The 23,506-nt window shown below is 38.8% G+C and overlaps 1 protein-coding gene across 1 annotated transcript; it reads left to right on the plus strand.

Moving 5' to 3' along the window:
* The first annotated feature begins 10,855 nt into the window (after positions 1-10,855).
* LOC126713251 (N6-adenosine-methyltransferase MT-A70-like) lies at positions 10,856-16,101 on the plus strand. The gene is made up of 7 exons (XM_050412957.1): positions 10,856-12,089; positions 12,402-12,500; positions 13,770-13,853; positions 13,948-14,270; positions 14,415-14,631; positions 14,864-14,943; positions 15,365-16,101. The coding sequence occupies exons 1-7, from the start codon at positions 11,007-11,009 to the stop codon at positions 15,588-15,590; spliced, it is 2,112 nt and encodes a 703-aa protein (XP_050268914.1). The 5' UTR covers positions 10,856-11,006; the 3' UTR covers positions 15,591-16,101.
* The last annotated feature ends 7,405 nt before the right edge of the window (positions 16,102-23,506 follow it).

Consider the following 23,506-nt stretch of genomic DNA (forward strand, 5'->3'; position numbering starts at 1 on the left):
TTTGAATGATTTTCAGTAAGCGGTTCGTGTTCACTATATGGTTTATCTATCTTTGAACATAAAATAAAAGACAAATGGTCACTTAGCAGCAATAGCAATTGAGCCTTTTCTTTACATGACGTGTTCAAAAATTTCATTTTAGTAATGAAATTGGGGTCTTTTGCTTTATCAGTGACATCAATGGACTACTACTACAACGATTGTAATATCCCGCACCTCTAACCCCAATAATTAAGTATGTCTATATCATTTCATTAATTAATGATAATCAAGTAGTATTTTAAGTAAATGGAAATTTAGGAATAAAAGAGGACACTTAAATTATGTGGAAGGAAAAAAAGGGTGCCATTGCATAAAATTTTAAAGAATAAGGACTTTGTTCAATTAGGCAGGAAATTGGGAACTAATTTGCAATTAAGTAGTAAGTTTCCAAGTCATGACACCTCTTCCTATTCTTCTTGTCAAGTCCTGCTTTTCTCATGCCATAACCTGCCTTAGTTGACGCCACCTCCCTCTTGGCTCTTGCCACCTCATGCTTCCTTATGTCCACCTCCTACTTTGTCATGCAACCATGTTGTTTCACTTACCAAAATGATTCCTTTGCTGTCTATTTCGACCAGAAAATTTGAAGAGAGATAGAGGGAACTCTTATGAGATAAACCTAAAGAAAATGAGCCAATTTGATATTCAACCCAAGTCCAAAACTGATTCTAATATCAATTTTGTGTAAGTAATGCTTCCATGGAATTGTTTGCCTTGGCTGTGCATATCTGTTGTTATGTGATTCAATATTTAAGTATCCTTGTTGGAATTCCATGATTTAAGTAGTTTCAACTTCAATTGCTAAAGACATAATGTAAAATTGGACAGTTCATGCATAAAAATACGCAAACCTATTTTGAATTGGATTGTAGTTTATATTTGATCTTTTGGAAGGAATCTGTTTTCACATTCTATCCTTTCCAGCTATGTTGTTTGAGCTGTATAGCTACTTCAAGACTTCTTTCATTGATTTGCAATTCAATCAATTGATCTTTTAATCATGTTTCATTGATAACACATGTAATCGACATATTATGACATTAATGATCTTTCTATGCTCTTTTGACTATGCATCTCATTTCTAGGCTTGGAATAGAACCTAAAGGTCTTAGTAATGAACATAAAGAACTTGAGAATAATTAATAAAGAATTATAAAGAGTGATATAAATGGAGCCACTCAATAGTTTTTATGTATGTACAGACGATATTAGAGAAGTATAATTTAATTGTGAAGACACGTAGTCAAGTAGACTTCGATCTTCTTCTTCTCTTTTTTTTTTTTTTTTTTTTTTTTTTTTTTTTTTTTTTTAAATACAATATAGAAATTCTATTCTAACCTAATCTAAGTGTATATATGTGTAAAGTTCCCTCCTAAACTTGAACCCCGGTCCTTACCTCCACACCCCATAAGCACTTATATTTGTGGAATGACTATCGCGCCAAAGTTGCGCGGTGGTCATGGTCAAGTAGACTTAATTATATGATATTTGCCTTGTAATTTAAAGTTATGATTATCTCTTACCTTCCTCTATAAATATTGTTGGTGCAAACACAATAATAATGGATATAACACAAAGAAAAATTGAATAATATTTCTGAATATTATTTATTTGAAGAGAAAAATTACACAACACTATTTGGATCTAGGTTCTATTTCAAAATTTTCTTGATTTTGTTAATGAGAAGTAGAAGAACTAGGTTGTGACCAAATATTTTCTTCACCTCCACTATTTTTCAATTTATAAGGAATTTTTTTTTTCATGAAAAATTGTATCATCAGATTCAAAAATTATTTTGTTTTCAAGATCAAAAAATCTATAGGCTGTACCATTAATTGCATAGCCAAGAAAATCACAAGTAGCAACTCTTATAGTAAGCCTTACATAAGCAAGACAACTCCATACTCTCAAATATCCCAAATTTGGCTTATGTCCTTTCTACATCTCAAAGGGTGTGGTATGTGACTTTTTATGTGGCACCCTATTCAAAACATGACATGTAGTTAAAACAACTTCACCCCAAAAATGTAAAAGTACACTAAATTCAATTAACATGACATTTTTTAACTCAATTAAAGTTCTATTTTTTCTTTTAGCCACACGCCTTTAGAAGCAGGTGAATATGGTGCAATAGTTTCATGGATAATTCCCAAAGATTGAACAAATTGGTTGAATGCACTTGATTCATACTCACAGCCTCTATCACTTCTTATTCTTTTTATTTTTCTACTGAATTGATTTTCAACTTCTTTTAAAAAATCTTGAAATTTTTCAAAAGTATCACTTTTATTTTTCAACAAATAAACAGTTGTATATTTTGAAAAATCATCAATAAAAGTGATAATATATCTATTTTCTCCATGAGTTAAAATTTCCTCAAATTCACATAAATCAGAGTGAATTAACTCAAGCAATTCGGTATTTCTAACAACACTTTTATGGGGCCTTTTTTAATCTTAGCTGGACTACAAGTTTCACATTTTTCAAAAGCTTTTGATAGCCCTGGAATTAGGGGTGTCCACAGATCGGTCAGACTCGGGTTGAAGGTCAACCCATGACTCAACCCAATCACATCGAGTGTTGGAGTATGTCACCCACTGTCGATCGACAATCATCAGGTCTTCGACTACTGTTTGCCTTTGGGTTTATAGACGAATTCGGTCAGGCTAGCGGTTGGCTTTAGATCTACAACCAAAAAAAAAAAACCCAAACACAGTACAATGCACAACATCAAATCGCACCATAACCACCACTATAGCCACCTCACCATACTCATATTACCCATGGCCAATTGCTGCACTCACAGTACCAGAAAATTGTAGAAGTGATAAGCTAGAGTAAGTGACAATAGAAAGGGATAAGACTGATGAGTTGTGTTTTATTTCAAAGAGAATGATGATAAAGGAACTCACACTTGCAAATGAGAAGAATTTCGTTTTTAGCTTTTGATTTCAAAGAGAAATCCCAAGAGTCAAAGCTTCAGATCAGAGGTAATGTTTGATAAGGATAATATATAAGTTTAAAAAATTATGAGACAAGTTTGCATAGAAAAAGGGAATGGAATAGATAAGGCTTCAATACGTGTCAGCCATGCAAAGAGCTAGAATTTTAAAAGCCAATCAAGTAGAGATACCTGTTAAACATGTAGAAAAAGTTATTTAACTCACAAGCCTTGGTTGATTCGATTATAGGTTGCAAATATACAAATCTGACATCCGAACCAAATATCATCGAATTTAAATGTCTATACTCGTATCCAATTGAAACTTATTCGGAGTCGACCCATATTTGACCAGGTCGAGTCGGTTCGAACGGTTTTGGTCAAGTCTAGATTGGTTTGGACACACCTACTTGGAATTAATCTTAAACTACTCATGATTCCCACATATCTACTATTTATATGACAAAAACTAGCATGCAAAAAATTAATAGAAGAAAGCATATAAACTGAACAGGTAGATGCTTTATTATTCTCAACATTTGATTTAAACATTTCATCACAAGCATAACACTTGCCCATAAATAAACCCTTTTTAGTGATTACATAATTATCAGATTCCATAGTCTGCTTGAAGCCAGCCTTGTTAAGCAAAAAACTTGACATCAAATTCTTCCTCATGGACGAAGTGTAAAGCACATCTTTCAAAGCTAGCACACGTCCAAATTTGAATTTCAAATCAACCTCACCACTCCCAAGAACCTTGGTTTTGCTAGAGTCAGCAAGCATAATTTTTTTTCCTTTTTCAAAGAGTGTACAACTTGAATCAATCTTTGTCATAGCAGACATGCCTATTAGCACTAGAATCTGGCCACCACCCTTCAACATATTGCACCATATTAATGTCTATAATTATAGCCATTAAAAGTTCTTCAATTACTTTAGCCTGCGAAACAGATTTATGTTTTCGAAATTTGCAAAATCAAACAATATGTTTACTCTTGCCACAGACAAAACAAGATCTATTAAATTGATCTTGTGAAAGGGGTCATTGGTTCTTCTTATTATTTTTATTCAGGTTTCTCCTTCCTTGAGGTCTATTATTATTTTTGAAAACTCTCTTTTTAGGCTTCAATTGACCATTTCTAGGAAAATGATTTTTGGGCATATTATTATTGGCAAAAATAAGGTTTACCTTTGTGATGGAATTGCCATTACTCTCTTGTGTCATGAGTGCATCTTGTCCTCTAGCCCCCTCCTCCACACAGATGCGTGTAATCAAAGTCTCCAAGAATGCCTCCTTTTGTTTGTGCCGCAAAGTCTTTTGAAACTCCCTCCAAGATTGTGTTAGTTAATCAACTATGTCAGCTACCACCAAATTATCTCCAATCTTTATGCTTTCAGATCTCAATTCTACCACAATCATCTAGAAGTCTTGTGCTTGATCCACCAATGATTTTTCATCCACCATTTGGTAATGGAAAAATCTACTAGTAGCATACTTCTTTGAACTGGCCTCCTCGGTATCGTACTTGCTTTGTAAAGCTTAATTTCTAAATTTTCTTGGCAAAATTATAACTTGTATCATAATAGTCATAGAAATGATCAGTAAGACAATTCAAAAGATAAGAGCGACAATTGTATTCATCTTTTGTGTACTTATCTATTTTTGCTTGATGGAGACGAAGTTCTTCCTTACTCATCTTATTGGTGCAAACCTTGGAAGGATTCTTTTTAGTGAGGATGTACGCAACTTTGAGAAGACTCAAGTAGAAGATGACATTTCCTTTCTACCTCTTGAAGTGGGCACCCTTAAAGTGAAAGGGCTTGTTGAGATCTCCAACAATATCATTTGGTTTCTTTTGTGTAAATTCCATGTGTTCGAATCTCCTTAAAATTGTTGGTGCAAACACAATAATAATGAAAATAACACAAAGAGAAACTAAATAATACTTCTGAATATTATTGATTTGAAGAGAAAAATTACACAACACTATTTGGATTAAGGCGCTACATTCACTCTTTTTAAAGAGATTCAAACCCTTGATTGACTAATCTTTACAACTGGTGCAAACCTTCTCTGACTTATCTCCCCCAGGATATAATAACCCAACAAATGTCATATGGCTAAAACAACATCTGCCCAAAGTGTTCAAGCCCAAAACTCCATCAGAAATAACACCCTTCCTTACCAAGAACCTCTCTATTTTTTAGTGTATAAAAATGCTTGTAATTGCTGAATTTTTTGGTGTATATTGGAAATTAGTCTAAATGAGTCTATTTATAGGCTTAATGGGTCTCACGATATTATACCCAAATTAGCTTGATTAATTAGGTCCATAATTATGATGATGTGGGTGTTACAAGATTAATTGCTGGATATAAATCTGGTAGGCTAGAATTACACAATTAATAGATGAGATAAGGAGTTTCTGAAGAATGTAAAGGCCTAAACAACTAGTCCATCATTAAGGAGTTTTTGGCACCTCCTCCCTTCATCTCTTTCTTGTGCACGTATTTAGCCCAATATCTGAATCAATACATATTAGCTCATTATTCACCACAATTAAAAAGAATAAAATAGTCTCTCTCCTTTTCAATATGAGATTAAATATTTTCATTAACTCCTTATCGTCCTTATTATCTCCCACATCTTTACATTTATATTGTCATATAAATTCATTTTAATTAAATAATATTAAAATGCTCCAATAAATACTTTTACATAACAATTCATTGAACTTTGAAAAGAACTGTGGTAGAAAGCATCTGGTACCCAGTGCCTTAATGAACCCGAAATTTTGTAAATTGAACTGTCATTTTAATAAGTATAATATGGATTATAAATACAATTTATATGGTAAATTCTAAGAAAGTTTTTAATCTTAAGAATTTATTTGGAATTTCTACTTCTTATAACCTTTGATTTGTGCCTGTTTTCCATGTGGGTTAACTCATATGAAATATGAAACCAAAACTTATAAGATTCAGCTTTGAAGAGTGTGAAAATATTTATTTTCATGTGCTGGTTGAAGCTAAGTCCTTGTTTTAAGTTTTAAGTATAACCCTAAATGACTATAAGAAATTGGTTTGCAATGACTGAGTTCTATGCTACCTTATGGCTGCCCAGCCCTAAAGTTGCTTAATTAAGAATGACTTGTTAATACAATGCTATTTGGTTATTTAGAAAATGTCATTTCAGAACAATTCATTTACCTTGCATTTGATAGACAATTTGTAAAACCTAATGAATTCTTAAACCCTTGCATTTGAATTGAATGTGTTTCCTTCATTATATGATTGGAACATAAACAAGAATATAATGATTTTTCCTTGGTTATGTGAATCATGTTGTTTGATATATGTATCTTGTGTTCTAGGAACCTATTGAGATGGGATTAGGGTTTACATGATTTTTGAGAGTTAGGTTTTAAGATGTATCTATAAGTCAATGCTTAAGTTAGAATTAATAGTAACAAGTTTTAATAATTGGTTTAGGTGTTACTAGCACTCAAGTCTAAGCACCTTTGACTTTAGGCTCTCAGTTCCTCTGCTTTCAGGTAAGAGATAAGTGATATGGGCATTTGATAAGTCATGAGGTTATTTTAAAAAGATTAGTATGGATTAAAAGGTTTTGAATAGAGATATTACATACAGTCATGTTCTAGACACAAATATGTTTGTGATGCTTACAAAATATAAAGTATATGATTGAAGCATATTGATATTATTACTTATTTCACAAACATGACATTCAAAGAAAATAATGAAAATGCAATAATTATGAAATGTTATGTAAAAGTATGAATTTCAATATGATGTATAAGTATGAAATATTTTCGGGTTATGTCCTCTAGTATGATTTGAACTGGCCAGTAGGGGTTAAATTACTGGATTTCCATGAAAAATGTTATGTGATTGGCCATTGAAAGTGATGATGACTCTGTTGTACCCGCCCTTATTGAGAACGGTCAACTTGTGGAGGATGCCAACCGACCCCTATGGTTGATGATCTATGTTATGATATGATCTCAGGAATCCCTAGCATTGCGGAAAATGCTGGATGCTTGGCACAATGTGCTGGAAGCCTCCCAAATTTGTAAATACTTATCAGACATGGACTAACCAATATATATATTATTTATGAACATCTATGTTATTTTATGATCATGAGAGAATGATTTTGTTGAAATGCATTATGAGCATAATGAAAAGTTAAAAACTCTCATGAAAAGAAGTTGCTTCTAATGAAAAGAAAAGTTGTTTTTTAAAGTTCTATTGTGCTTTAAAGATAAAGTTTATGATGAAAGGTTTTAGTGTTCTTTAAAGATAAAGTTTTAGATAAAATGTTTTGGTTTACATGCACTCTTATTAAATTCTTGTGTAACTTACCCTTACTGAGCTGTGTAGCTTACTCCTTCCACTCTTTCAGTCAATGGATTTTATTATGGAGCAAAAGGAGCCTTAGTCGAGTTTTGGAAAAAGCTAGTTTTAGTTTTAAAAGTTTAGCTCCCTATTTTGGCAGTTTGATGTTTAGCTTTCTAGTGTTGTGTATTTTAGGATCTTCTTATAAGAGCTGTATATTTTAATGTAATTAGAAATGTATTATGTGAAAGCAAGGAATTTGAATAACTAGTGGATTATGTTATCCCTTGAGTACAATGTAGATGCTCTAAATATCAAGTGAAATATTATATCAAGAAAGTAAAGAAATAAGAATGAAAATAAAAAAAGGAAATCTTTTGTTTAAAAGTTTAGTTGGTTCTTGTTAATATCAGGTTCAAACTTAATATTAGCATGTTGACCATGGTCACAAATACAGTATCAGATTTGGGTCATGACAATGATTCCCAGCAAATAAAAGAAATGTTCCATATAATCATCCTAATTTAATGGTTTTAGGAATTAATTTTCAAATGAACTTGTCTGAGGTACATTGGTAGAGAAAGGACTGTGTAAGAAAAGTGTACAACCAGGCAACCATGGTTTCTATTTTTGATATGTGAGGTAAAGTTGACCTACACTGCCAAACTCGACTAAACTTTAACATGTTTTGGTTTTGACCATATCAGGGGTTATCTATACTATTATTTAAGGGGTTTCTCCTGTTTGGATTCCTCATTTTTTAGTTCAAAAATGCATCTATACCCTTATCTTTAAGTAGAGACAAAATTAAGACAATCCGATAAAAATGCAACTCTAACTCCCACTAAAATATTGTCTAAAAAATAGGACCACTTTCCTGTTAATTTTCAAATTGCTTTATCCACTTATAAATTAGATTTACAAAATAAAAATTATATATATAATAAAAACACAGAGTTTTTTTTTTCCCAAAAAAAAAGAAGGTTTATTACACGCGCGAAGCACGTGTGATGAGGCTAGTCCTATTACAATTTGGCTTCAACAATTGAATTTAGCATCTCAATCACCCAACCAATCATTAAGTTATTAATTCTGAATTGTAGGACAAACAAAACAAATTAATCTCATTTAAGATGTCTATTGTAAAATTTTATACTTGAAGATCAATATTACAAACGATCTATATCTATATTATTGTAAAGTATTAAAGTGAAAGATCAATAAATGATCCAAGATATATTTTAATTGCACTTTTATTTTATCAAATACACCAAATGTAGATCTATTTCAAAAGGATATTTAAAAACTACTTCCAACTTGTTTGAAACTAATCCAAATTTCATTTTTGAATTTATTTTTAATCTAGTTATAAAATTCGATGTATATTTATATCATATTTATAGGGGGGTGAGTTTGAGCACTCCTTCTATTGGACGAATGGTCTCAAGCCTAACTGGCCCAATACAATAAATTTTTAGAGAATGGGTTTAAGAACTAGGTCTTAGTCTGAACCACAATCACTGGACACAGTTAGATGCGGGCTGAGCAATAAGGAAATGGATTAAAGTGTGGGGCTCTGTCCTCGGGCGTTTCGTCCGAGGAACTTAGTATTCTTCTTCTTCTACTTTCGGTACTAGGTTACGGCGGTTTTCAAGACCATGCAGATTGACACCGCTTTCTCCCTTTTCTCTCTTCCTACTCTTTTTGCGCGATCTCCCCATCTTGGAGGGTCTCTCACATTATATACTTCTTTCCAGTCGATCTTGACCCTCCACTTGTTTATCGTGCAGGTCATCACTCGAGTGCTCATCCCATCAGCCACTTTCCCAAAACCCTCTGTGAGTTGCGGCAACCAAGGCCGTACTGTTCAGGGATCCTTTCCTCATTAATGCGGCCAGAACGTTAGTTGGGTGCATTCAGTGTGAAGGTGACAGCTTCTCCTTGAATTGCTCTCATACCATACCTCCGTGTGTGTCCTTCTGTACTCGTCCTTTCTTCTGGGGGCGCTTTGGGAAGATGCCTTTGACGGCGTGCCGTCCTTTCCTTCTAGGGTCTGGAGTGCCGAGGACAAGATTGTCCTCGGCATCATCTCTAGGACGTTTGGGCTTTCTTCATACATCCTCGGGCATTTTTCCCTCCTCGGCGCGGGCCTTGGGCCTAGTACAAAGTGAGCCGGGGTTGCTAAGTTCCTTGGCCCCACAATATTCTAATAAAATTGGCTTGTTCTTTTGCATATATTTTCATAATGACTTGATTTCCATAACTTATTTAAAATATATATAAATATTAAAAAATTCATTGCATCTCAATAATAAAAATCACAATAAGAAACAATAACTAACTATATAGATAAGTCAATAAAATATCTTATTCTTCTTTTAGTAAAATAAAATAATCAAGGATGAAGATTTTGCATACTCTAACAAATGTTATCCTTGCAATTTACAAACTTTTTGCCCATAATTAACAAAAAAATTCCAAAAGAAATATCGAAAATATTAAACTTAGGTATGAACATTTGATGCCTTATTCATTCTTAAATGCACCTAAATGGATGCCATAGGATCATCCTTACTTGCAAATATTATGATCAAAACCCTTATCCTATTTTGTTAGATTCTGTCGTAACAACAAGAAATTTAACACTAATACACTTTTTTTTTTTTTTTTTTAAAAACCATTTTTTTTAAAGACAACATTGGTGTTTTTCATTAGTGAGAGAAAGATGGATAATTATTTCTAGTTGAGTTTTTTTTATAAAACTATCCTCTTTATATTTCTAATAGGAGGAAATAAAACAGTGAAATATAATGGTTGAATAAATCAAAATTTAATAGAGTGAGAGGGAGATTTTGATTATCAAAATAATCAAAGGGTAGGGCTTATACTAATATAATTAAAAATATAAGGTTTTTTTTTTTTTTTTTAGATAAGAGAGAAGATTTAGGGTATGTTTGGTGACAATTTTTTCCCTTATTTTCTGTTTACAAAAATAATTTTCTATTTTTGAGACTAAAAAACTTGTTTGGCAACAAAAAATGAACAAAAAACAAAAACTGTTCTCAAAACTCAATTTGTGAAGGAAAAAGAATACATGCAAAAGGTTTTTTTTTTTTCAGTTTCAAATTTTTAAAAGTCAATAAAAATACTTATTTAATTTAATGGATCTGTCTCATTTAATGAGTTAACATTAGAATTCAAATCCTAGTAACAACTTATTTTAGTATTTTTTATTTTTTTTTTCAAAAAACTATTTTTTAATTTTCAACTAATCAAACATGTTTTTGATTTAAAAAATACAAAAAAATTATTTTTTCTTCATATTTCCAAAAATAAAATTTTAAAAATAAAAAAATAAAAACTATTACCAAACATAGTTAGTTTTTCACAACTCCTTTACTCCATTATACTAAAAAAAAAAGAAAAAGGCCTTTACAATCCTATAAGGCCTTAGTTTTAGGCCCACGCATTTGGAACCACAAAGTTGTGGACCTTCTCACGAAACCCAAAACAAAAACTTAGAAACTGTTGTCTTCTCAAATTCTCTCTTCTCTTCCCCTCTCTCTTCTGTCTGATCTCCCTTTTGTTAAACCCTTCTTCTCTTCAATCAAATTTTCTTTCTTTCTTGTTCCTTTGGTTTAGGCTTTAAAGTTAGGCATCTATGGAGACCCACTCAGAGGGTAACAACCAAGACAGCGTAGGTCGAATGAAGAACCTCCAATCTCGAATGGAGTCCCAACACAACACCCATCTCGACCTCCTCGCTTCTCTCCAGACCCAAGTCCCAAACATCGTTTCCTCCCTCGATCTCTCTCTCAAAGTCGTCTCCTTTTTCAACAACAGACCTTTCACTCCCACACCTTGTCTCCCAAACCCCAACCCCATCAAACCCACAAAGCCCACCAAATTGCCCACCAATGCTCAAAACGCAGCGACTGCGTTAAACCCTGTTGGGAAATCTGAGAGTGAGAGGTTTAGTCCTGGTTTTGATGAGAGTGGGAGTCCGTTAGCTTTAGTGAGGTCTATGGTGGCTGTTTGTTTGTTGGGGAGAGTACCCTTTACGCCTATAGACTCGTCCACGGTGTTGAGGAAGTTGGAGAATGACCAGAATGCGACCGCGGCTGAGAAAGCTGCGTTGAGAGAGTTGGGTGGTGATTCTGGGGCTATATGGGCTGTAGAGGTGGCGTTGAGATCAATAAATGAGGATAATAATGTGATTGTGTTAGACGATTTTGAAGTGAGTGGAAAATCTAGAGTCATGGTTATGTCAATAAATGATAGGACTAAGCTTATGAGAGAATTGCCTGAGAGTAAGCAGTTTCTGGAAAATATGAGTTTGAGTGATGGGAATGTGAATAATGGTGGAGGAGTGTTCGGAGGGCATGTGCAAAGGGGGGCAATGCAAGATATGTGGATGGGGCCTGGTGGGCCGTCACATTTGGGTGGTATGCAGCCGGGTGGGATAATGGGGTCAAGGGGTCCTAGAGGTATGGGGATGATGGGGATGGGTAGAGGGGTTGGTGTGCATCCAATGCATAGGCCGAGTCCACCATTGCCGATTGGTGGTGGTGGGGTGAATACTGCAATGCTGCAGAAGCCTAGGACTGAAGAGGATGACATGAAGGATCTTGAGGCTTTGTTGAAGAAGAAGTCTTTTATGGAGTTGCAGAAATCAAAGACTGGTGAGGAGCTTTTGGACCTCATTCACCGCCCCACTGCTAGGGAAACTGCTGTAGCTGAAAAGGTGTTTGTGGAACTTTTGGAGTCTTCTGTTATGATTGTGTGTGTTTTGATGTATGCTTCTGTTTAGAAGACTGTTGATGGAGATTAAAAATCCATGTTTCTGAAAGTTTGAATAGTCAATTATGTTATGGTCTCGTAAGTTAGACATTAGAAGTGCTTTAGCTGTAAACTTTCTTCTGTGCCAAACTTGTTAGGATTTTAATGATATTTGCATCTTAGGAATGCCTGAAAAATGTTTTTTTTTTTTAGTTAAAATACTATTCCTTGCATAAATCATTTTGTGTTAATGTTCGTTTCAAAATTTTGTTTTCAGTTCAAAACCATAGGTGGTCCAAACCTGAAGGAGTACTGTACATCCCTAACAAAAGAGGATTGCCGTCGTCAAACTGGTTCCTTTATGGCATGTGAGAAGGTTAGTAAGTGGACTTCTAGTAGCATAGAACATGTTGGATATGATCCTATATTTGTGTTTCCATAATTTTGTAATTATCATTTTACTTGTGCTTATTGCTTAACAAACACACACACATGCTTATATAGGACAGGCATTTGGTCAAAGCTTCAGGTCATGCACAATGGTCTTTGGACAAACTAATAACTGTGCTTTAAATATATCTGCATGCTAGCATGACTTAAAGCAAGATCATACTGGGTAAAATCTAAGAAAATACTTTAGTTGGATGGTTGATTCTTTGTGAGAAGAAAAGAAAATGTCTAGATCAGCATAATACTCAAATCAACACAAAAAACCTCAATCAACTTCTCTTTTAAAAATCTGGATCTCACCCTAAGTGTAGCACAAGTCAAAGTATAGTGTAGGTAATTGGATTTCATTGTAGGAATAGGAATCAATTATAGTCAGGTGACAAATTGACGTTAGTTCATTCTTTTGACATTAGGATGTTAACCTAATGCTTTTAGTGGATGAACACTAACATTATCTTTCAATTGGTTGTTGCTGAAAAACATACTTATTACATGAGAATAGAGCACGTATTCTGATGATATGAAATATTAGAAAATAGGAGGGAGACATTGGGATTTGGCTTTTCTTTGGTTTTTTAAACCCATGCTGGTATATATTATCCTGGTTAGTTGTTAAATGTTGTGCTGGACAAACATACAGTTTTGCTGCATGATGTGCTCTCCCTTATGGCTGAAGGTCTCTTCAGCTATGAGCTGTGTGATTTAATAATACCAACAAGTTAATTAATTGTAGAAAATAAAGGTCATACCCAATTCACAAAGTTCCCCCTTTTGCGGAGTTTGGGAGAGGCCATGGTAGGTAGCCTTACCTCCCATTTATTGGAGAGGTTGATTCCCAGACTCAAACCCGTGACTTGTCACTTTTGGTGGAAGGCACTTGCCATCGCACCAAGGCTTGACCTCTTAATTAATTGCAGAAACAGGTGTTAGTTCATTTGGTGGTGCCAACACACTGGTGATGGGCAATAGGCTGGCCTTTTTTTTCTTTTAAAAATGCAGTTTGGTATACAATCTCATTAGATAAGGTTTCCATGTCCGAAAAAAGAGATCTCATTTGAAAATTTAGTTGTATACACTATTATTATTTGTCTGAAATCATTTGACTTTGTTTTGAACAATTTCATCTTCCAGATATTACGTTGATCTTAATATTGATATTTTCCTTCTTTGTATTGAAAAATTCTACTCTTTCCAGGTTCATTTTCGGCGAATCATTGCCCCACATACTGACATCAATTTAGGGGACTGCTCTTTTCTAGATACTTGTCGTCACATGAAGGTAAAATTTTGTCCTTTGAAACTACGTTATAATTGGGTTTCATTTTTTTCTTTTCCTTTTACATTAAGTAATATACTTTTGACCACATGGACAGACATGCAAATATGTTCATTACGAGATAGACCAAATGCCAGATGTGCTTCCTCCTCCCAAACCACTAAAGCGTGCTGAATATTGTTCAGAAGTTGAACTTGGTGAACCACAATGGATTAATTGTGATATCCGTTCATTTAGAATGGACATTTTAGGGCAATTTGGAGTTATAATGGCAGATCCACCATGGGACATTCATATGGAATTGCCTTATGGAACGATGGCTGATGATGAAATGCGCACTCTGAATGTTCCTGCATTGCAGACTGATGGACTAATTTTTCTATGGGTCACTGGACGTGCAATGGAACTTGGACGTGAATGGTACGCACTTAATTTTTGTCTATGTGCCAACTATAATATTTGTCTCTCTCTGATGGATGGTCACTGTTGTGTCTTAGAAGCAAGCATGCTACATGTGATTATTCCCTAGTCTGGGGTCTCAATCTTATTACTGTCCTTTTGCAGTTTAGAACTTTGGGGGTACAAGCGTGTCGAGGAGATCATTTGGGTGAAGACTAATCAACTTCAGCGAATAATTAGAACAGGAAGGACGGGCCACTGGCTAAATCACAGTAAGGAGCATTGCCTTGTTGGAATAAAGGGAAATCCAGAAGTAAATAGGAATATTGATACTGATGTCATTGTTGCTGAGGTTCGAGAGACAAGCCGTAAGCCAGATGAGGTTAGTGGAACCATATTTTATAATTATCACACTCGCTGGTACCTTTGATGGAATGCCCTTATGAACGTTAGTGCTTGCTATAATTGGGTTACAACATGCTTATTGCAACAACTTTTCACCATGCTATATATGCTCTCTTTATTTAGTTTTTTTTTTCTTTTTTAAATAATAAATATTATATGTTTGGGTTTACAAGATACAAACTTGAGTTAATAAAAGTGCACTTCTGCAGATGTACCCCATGCTGGAGAGGATAAGTCCTAGGACAAGAAAGCTGGAATTGTTTGCTCGCATGCACAACACTCATGCAGGGTATGCTTTCTTGTCCCATATTTGTGCTTCCTATCATATTTTTCGTTACTTCACAGCATTCTTATTTATCACCAACTTAGTGGTTTTTATGATAAATTAATGAGATGGAGATGCTTGAAGATTTTCTATAGACTTGATGACCACCTTGATCTATTATGCCCTTGGGGGTTCCTGAGGCTAAATTTATTTGAATAAATGGAAGTCTCATGGCACTGGGATCCTGGGTTATTAGTATTTCTTAACCATAAAGGCCTCCTTTTATTTTGCTCTTAGTTGGCCATGGGACTTGGTGATTTTGAAATATAGCCTTTTGCAGTTTTGTGGTCATGTTGCTAACATCTTGCATCTGGGTATATTGGTTTTATTTCACTTCATATCTTGAACATGGTTTCTGGATTGCTTCTGATCTTTCTTTTATCAGATGGATGTCACTTGGTAATCAATTGCGTGGAGTACGTTTAGTTGATGAAGGTCTGCGAGCAAGGTTCAAGGCTGCTTACCCTGAAGAGGAGGTGCAGCCCGTTTCCCCTCCCAGAGCTTCTGCCATGGAAGTAGACTCTGGTCCTGCCGCTCAAATGAGGAATCCCTTTGCAACAGCTGACTCGAAGTCCACATCTGCCCATTTCACAGAATCTGCAGTTCAATAAACACCTAGGCAGTATGGACACTTCATTTAGGATGTTGTACCCATGTTGTATTCGTATCATACCTGTATCATGCAGGTGTCATACCAGTCATTTTATGTTATAATATTTCAAAAATTGCTCATGTCACCATATCGTACCCGTGTCCATGTCCGTGCTTCTTAGATAAACACTCTATCTATGCTACTTCGGAAGAGAAACTAACAGCGGAATGACCATTGATGGTGGCATGGTGAGCTGAGGAATCAACAGTTCCATCATAACTCAATCAAACAGCATTTAATTGCCACATGCATGGTTAGCTCTTAGAGATCTAGAGGAATTCACCTTGTAATGTTAAATTTTTCATGCACGTTCCTTGCTTTTTTTGTAGAAAGCACAAGAAACCCTTCCTGATTTACTCAGGTCTTTTTTATATCAGGCTACATGTGTAAATTGTATTGATAAGAGCATGTAAAATTAACATTTATTCTGGGTATTGAGAAAGTATCTCATAGCTTTCAATTTCTTGTTACCAATTGACTTTTGATTTCTCTTTTGATTTATTTTATTTATTCCATTTTGCTGCCATTAAGTTTATATCCATAACTACTAGTATATTTATGTTATGTTTGGTTGGATATTATTATTATTTTAAATTTAGTATTTCTAAATTGGCATGTGTTTTGTTTTCCATTTTTCAATTGATGCATTGTAACATTTCTTGGGAAGATTTTATGAGAATGATTTTTATTTATTTGAATTTAAGTAAAATATGATGTGTAATTTTTTAAAATAAAAAATGAGGGAAAATATAAATGATTTAATGATCGAAGGATGTGGATGAATTTAAATGTTGAATAAAATAAAACGAGAAGAAAAATAGTAAAAATGAAATGTATAGCAATTAACACTAAATTATTTTAATTATGCTATGTAATATAATAATATTATATTCTTATATATTATATTTATAATGCAATAGGATAACATGTAACAATCAAAGAGAATGAAAAAGATAACAACTTAAAACACGAAGTAGAATTCTAAAGAATACGAAAATTCGTTAACCTAAATTAGAGATGCGGGAAAAAAAATCCACCAAAAACATATTGTGGGGTCAGAGAACTTGGCGACCCCGACCCACTTTGGGCTGGGTCCAAGGCCCGCACCGAGGAGAAGTATCCGAGGACATACGATGAAAATCCAAATGGCCTAGAGATGTTGCCGAGGACGATTCTGTCCTCGGCATTCCAAACTCTAGTAGGAAAGAGCGGCACGCCATCAAAGGCAACCTCCCAGAGCGTTCTCCGAAGAAAGGACGAGTACAGTAGGACGCACACGGGGGTATGTGTAGGAGCAGTTCAAGGAAAAGCTGTCACCTCTGCATTAATGATGAAATGACCCCTGAACAGTGTGGCCTTGGTTGCCGCAACTTACAGAGGGTTTGGGAAGGTGGCTGATGGGACGAGCACTTGAGTAATGGCCTGCACAATCAACAGATGGAGGGTCAAGATCAACTGAAAATAAATATATAATGGGAGAGACCCCCTAAGAATGGGGGACCGCAAAAAAGGGGTAGGAAGAGAGAAAAATGAGAAAACTGCAACAGTCTACATGGTCTTGAAAACGACGGTAATCTAGTACTGAAAGTGGAAGAAGCAGAATACCAAGCTCCTCGGACGAAACACCCGGGGACAACATTTCATGCTCGAACCCATTTTCTTATTGGTTCGTACGCACCTAGCCATGTCTAGTGATTGTGGTTCAGACTAACATCTAGTTCTTAAGACCACTCTCTAAAAATTCATTGTATTGGGCTAGTTGGGCCTGAAACCTTTCCTCCAACAGAAGGAGCGCTCAAACCCACACCCTACAATTGGCGCCGTCTGTGGGAAGAACTTATGTGTTAGTAAGGACAACGATCCGACATGGTAGGATCAGGCCCTCATCAAGCAGGCCCCTATCAGCTCGAACCAGCCAGATCCCAGCAACAGGGCAACTTCCCTAACCCCGAGCGCAACCGAAACGAAGAGAATGGAAAGTTTTGAAAGGGAAGCATAAATACCACCCAAACCAGCAGGAGCCACTCTCGCGCGGGCAGCCACGTGCTTCAGAGACGAAATAACGACCGGGCCCCGCAACAGGAGGAAGTTAGGAGCCATATGTCTCAGAGACAGAACGATAGGCAGTCCATGTGGTAAGAGATAGACGATTTGAAAAGAAAGCTACACCATGCACAGCAAAGGCAATCTCGTTCCAAACTCGACGAGCCCTCCGATGATGAAAGTGACGACGACTATAGATGAAAATCGAGGACTCCCCCAAGTAAGACCTTCTCTCACGAAGAAGAACACCACCAGAGGCGTAGGTGCAGAAGCCCATCTTCTAGTGGCTTGGGAAACGACGCCATGAGCAAGGCACTGGATCAGCTCTCCAAGTCGCCTTTCACGCATCACATAGAAAGGGTCGTACTTCCTTGACGATTCCAATAGCCAACCTTCGCCATTTACAACGGTAGAACAAACCTGGTGGAGCATATAAACCAGTTCAACCAAAGGATGGCTGTCCATTCTAGGAACGAGGTGCTGATGTGCAAGGTTTTCCCGTCCAGCTTGGGACCAGTGGTGATGAGGTGGTTTAATGGTCTGAAGACGAACTCCATCGACTCGTATAGGCAGCTGACCCAAGCTTTTGGCTCCTGCTTCGTTACGAACCGCAGAGCCCCTCGGCCTTTAAGCACTTTGTTGTCGTTATCCATGCATGACGGAGAAACCTTAAAGGCCTACTCGGACAGATATTGGGAGACGTACAATGAAATGGAAGACAACTTTGACGACGTCGCCATTATCACTTTCAAAAATAGTCTCCCAGCCGATCACGGCCTACGGAAGTCTCTGACTGGCAAGTCCGCCACCAGTATGCGTCAACTGATGGATCGGATCGACAAGTACAAGCGAGTGGAGGAAGACCAGTTACTGGGAAGAGGAAAAGAGAAGGTTATCTCTTAGGAGAAGAGGGATTTCAGGTCGGACCGGTATAGCAGCAACTGCTCGAGAAGGGACTTTGTAGGGTGACCTGGAAAAGCCAATGCACAGGTCAACACCGTATTCCGAGAACCAGTACATCGGGTTTTGGAGAAAATCAAGAACGAGCTGTACTTTAGGTGGCCGAATAAGATGACGGGAGAACCCTTGAAGCGCGATCAGAACCTTTATTGTCAATACCACCAAGACCATGGCCACACTACGAAGAACTGCAAGAACCTCTGGAACCACCTAAACCAGCTAGTCCAGGAAGGAAGGCTGAAGCACCTTCTGCATCATTCCAATGGTCATCAAGGCCCTTAAGAGGCCAGGAGGGATGCTGCCCTAAGGCCACCCACAGGAACGATCAACGTCATCATGGCTGTGCTAGGGAGAACAGGCATGCGCCTTGTACGAGTGTTTTTTAGGAGCTTTTGACATCAAATACATGCCTCGGACCTCTATCAAGGGCCAAGTCTTGGCTGACTTAGTAGCCGAATTTGCTGAACCCCCAGTAGAAATAGTGGCAGAGGAGCAGAACATGGATGGAAAATCGGTTGGAGTGATCTCTGCACCAGGACCCCCATGCTGGAAGGTGTAAGTTGATGGCGCAGCAAATCAAAGAGGATCTGGAGTGGGGCTAGTCCTAATATCTCCCGAGGAAGCCATCATAGAGAAGTCCCTAAGACTTGGGTTCTCAGCCACGAACAACGAAGCCGAGTATGAGGCCCTGCTACAAGGAATTGCCATGGTACAGAAAATGGGAGGAAAGGCGGTGGAGATGTTCTCGGACTCGAGGCCGGTAGTAGGCTAGGTAAAGGGAGAATTAGAGGCCAGAGATGCAAGGATGCAAGAGTACTTAAGCCGGGTCAAATGCTTACAGCCGGGCTTCGACTTTTTCAACTTGTCGCATGTCCCCAGAAGTGGAAACACTCATACAGATTCGCTGGCCACGCTTGCCACCTCCTCGGCAGGGGATCTGCCTCGAATTATTCTCGTCGAGCACCCGGACAGAGTGAATGAAGTAGTCAAAGGCGTGGTCCATGTTCATGAGGTCAGAGTGGGCCCTAGCTGGATAGACCCTATTGTGAAGTTCCTCAAAGATGACATCCTTCCCGAGGAAAAGTCGGAGGTGAAGAAAATACGAAGAAAAGCTCCTCGGTTCTGGTTGTCTGAGAACCACAAATTGTACAAACGCTCATATTCCGGACCATACTTACTATGCGTCCACCCTGAGGCATCAGAACTGCTGCTTGAAGAGCTGCACGAAGGGATCTGCGGGAGTCACACAGGAGGAAGATCTCTATCACATCGAGCCATTACCCAGGGATACTAGTGGCCGGGGATGCAAAAGGAAGCCCTGGAGTATGTTAAAAAGTGCAACCAGTGCCAAAGGTTCGCCCCAAATATTCACAACCTAGCGGGGCCCTCAACCCTCTGTCCAGTCTGTGGTCGTTCGCCCAGTGGGGCCTGGATATTGTAGGACCCTTCCCAAAGGCAGCAGGAAATAAGAGATACCTACTGGTTGGCACAGATTACTTCACCAAGTGGGTCGAAACCGAGCCTCTGGCCAACATCAAAGATGTGGATGCTAAGAAATTCATTTGGAGAAACATTGTCACACGATTCGGAGTCCCTCGCACCCTCATCTCAAACAATGGACTCCAGTTTGACAGCAAGGCCTTCAGAAGATACTGCTGCGAGTTGGGGATCACTAACAGGTACTTAACTCCAGCCTATCCTCAGGGAAACGGGCAAGCCGAGGCTGTCAACAAGGTCATAGTCAATGGGCTTAAGAAGAGATTGGACGACGCCAAAGGAAGATGGGTGGAAGAGCTATCGCACGTCCTATGAACCTATTGGACTGCACCACGGTGATCGACAGGGGAGACGCCTTTTGCCATGACCTATGGGGCCGAGGCCGTTATCCCTCTAGAGGCAAACTTCCCAACGCTGAGGACGAGTTCATTCACCTCGGATAGTAACGACGAACTACTGGAGAGGAGCCTAGACCTGATCGACGAACGAAGAGAGAAGGCAATGGTCCAATTGGCCTATTACCATCAGAAGCTCAAACAAGGATATGATGCCAACGTGAAGCTTAAACCGCTAGCACCAGGGGACTTAATGCTGAGGAAAGTTGTGGGTGCTGCCAAAAACCCATAATGGGGAAAGCATGGACCCAACTGGGAAGGGCCATATCGGATTACTTCAGTCGCGGGGATAGGAGCGTACTACCTAGAAGACTTAGATGAAAAAGTTGTACCCCGTCCATGGAATGTAAATAACCTGAGAAGGTATTACTATTAATAAAAGTGTTTGTCTAGTTCAGATTTTAAGTCCATCTTGATTACACATCTCGCATTTTGGCAATAATCTAAGTGCTAGACAGAACCAAGGTCTTTCATGGTCCTCGGACTCAAGCCTATGGGGAAACTAGTCACCCCAAGAAAATCTAAGTGCTAGATAGAATCAAGGTCTTGCATGGTCCTCGGACTCAAGCCTATGGGGAAACTAGTCACTCTGAGGTCTCACATGGTCCTCGGACTCGCTACTTCGAAATTTGCAAAAGTTGTGGATATGACCTAATAACACGCTCGGCACCTCGAATCATACACTTAGCCCCCTAAAAATATGGGTAAACGCAAACTAAGCGTCCCCTTGATGCCGGTAAGGCAGTATTCAGGGATTTAACTTCAACTACGTTATGTGCACAACCATTCACACCCGATAGGATAATTAATTCATAAGTCACGAGATTTACAGTAATAGTAACATCGGTAAGGGAAATAAACACACGATTCAAAAGAGAAAAGAAGAAAGGAATTTCATACACATAGTCGAGAATTCAGTTACAAACGAACCCCAAGATTCTTAAAACAGAAGCAAATTAACTAAAAACTAAACTAAAAAGAAAACCAATATAAAGGTTGGCCGGAATCTCTACTTCTTCGACTTCATTTTGGTCCCTTCCTTGGGAAGCTGGACAAAATTGGCCTCGAGACCCTGGGAAACATCCCTTTCCTTGGGAAGCTGGGTAGGATTGGCCTCGGGGCCCTAAGTGACATCAGCTGGGGAAATGGATTGAAGGGGCTGAACCAAGAGAGGTGGCTCCTCGGCATGAGAGTCTTGAACGCCAACTATAGATCCGACAGCCTCCTGGGGCGCTTCGGGGTTGAAGCTCCCACTTGTATCAGTCACCTTAGGAAGCTCGCTCCCCTCGGCTGGCTCATTAGTGGTGGACACGGTTAAAGCAACCTCAGGCTGAGCAGCCTCAGTCTCCTCTGGAGCTCTCACCATTTTGGGATTCGTCTCGCGGATGGCCGGAGGATAGTATACCTTCTCTGCCTTCCACAAATCAGAGGAAGCCTCCACCCCAGCTTGTTTGAGGGCTTCATTCCAGACCTAGGAGTAGTAGAGCCGACACACCCCAGGGATTTGAGCCTTGAGGATGGCCTGGGTGTCAGCCACCCCCAAGTCATAGGCCTCCTCCTTGGCTTTGTCCCTGGAGGTCTCGGCCTCCGTCCTGGCAAATTCAGCCTCCGTCTTGGCCCTTAGAGCTTCGTCTCTAACCCATTCCGCAACGTTTTTGGCCTCAGCTAGCCTCTTCTTAAGATCAACAATCTGCTCCTTAGTAATCCCCAGCTGATCTTCAGCTTCAAGTAGGCGCTTTGTCTGGGTCTCGGCCTGCTTTTGGGCACCAGACAGGCCGGCTTCAGCGCTGTCCCTCTGCCTGGTCATCTCCTTCAGATCCTCCCTGGCCTTAGTGAGGTCAGCCTTGGAGTTCTTAAGGGTACGAGCAGCGTCCAGGCGCTTATTACGTTCGGTCTCCAAGGACCTGCTCTGCTTCTTAGCCTTATCCTCCAGCCTATAAGTGGCCTGAACGGCATGCCAATCGGAACAAACACACTATGAATGGGAAATTGAGGAGCAAAAATCGACGAAGTCACAAGTATCAGAAGCCTTACCATGGCTAAGTACCTCTTTACGCTGAGGAAGACCTCCTGCCTCCTCGTATTCTTCAGCTCTTTCATGTCAGTAGGAAGGAGCAGGGTCCTCTCCAACACGTCGGCCACGTAAGCACCTTCGCCGCCTCGAAAGTCCTTTAGGGAGGCATTTTCCATTAATGGCTCCCCGTGGAGCATTGGGGTAGGAAGCCAAGCCTCGGGCACAGATTGAGCATCGATCTCCTTGCCTTGGCCTTAAGGCCCAATCTTTAGCTACTTTTGAGCTCATGGGACTTCGCCCTCCTTTTGAGGCGTGTGAGACTTCCCCTCATCCATCGGCTCTTTACCCTTAGAACTCTTCTTTCTCTTTGAGTCGGTGGGCTCAGGCCGAGGAGGTAAAGTCGATTGGGGGGAAGCAGGGTGTTTAGGCCGGGGAGATGGTGTCCGCGAACGAGCAGGGGAAGACCTGGTTTGAACAGGTTGAGGCTATGGCGGAGGAGGGGGAGGTTTGGATTGCGACTTTCCTGGTGCCTCCTTCCCCAGCTGGCCCTCAATTAAGTTGAACAAGCTTGTCTGAGGTTTCCTTTTAAGACCCATCTCCACTTGAGAAGATGTCCCCGCTAGCAAGAAATCCGCCTCGGAAAGGTCGGGGTCACCCAAGTCACCAACGGGATCCACGGACGAACTAGCCCGGTCAAACGCACCGAATCCTTCTTCGAGCAAACCCTAATCACTCTCAGCTTCCACCACTTGGTGGGATGAAGAAGAGCCGGCCAACGGGATGCCCTCCGGAACAGGAGACCTCTCGGGAATCAGAAACCTGTGCTCAACTACAGTGATTCTCTGAAGCCAGGGATCGTTAGCTCTGATCACGTACTTCGGATTGGCGAATGACCTCTGGATATGATCGTACCCCAAGATCTTGTGAGCGGCCCTGACTTGGTTGTCCGCCTCGTTTACAAAAACC

Source organism: Quercus robur, chromosome 2 (assembly GCF_932294415.1).
Source record: "Quercus robur chromosome 2, dhQueRobu3.1, whole genome shotgun sequence".
In the NCBI taxonomy this organism is placed as follows: Eukaryota; Viridiplantae; Streptophyta; class Magnoliopsida; order Fagales; family Fagaceae; genus Quercus; species Quercus robur.

Bases quoted from the DNA above. Each gene is read 5' to 3' on its own strand.
- LOC126713251 (XM_050412957.1), top strand. From the start codon at position 11,007: ATGGAGACCCACTCAGAGGGTAACAACCAAGACAGCGTAGGTCGAATG. The intron at 13,854-13,947 runs GTAAAATTTTGT...CCACATGGACAG, and splicing joins ATACTTGTCGTCACATGAAG to ACATGCAAATATGTTCATTA. The intron at 14,271-14,414 runs GTACGCACTTAA...GTCCTTTTGCAG, and splicing joins ATGGAACTTGGACGTGAATG to TTTAGAACTTTGGGGGTACA.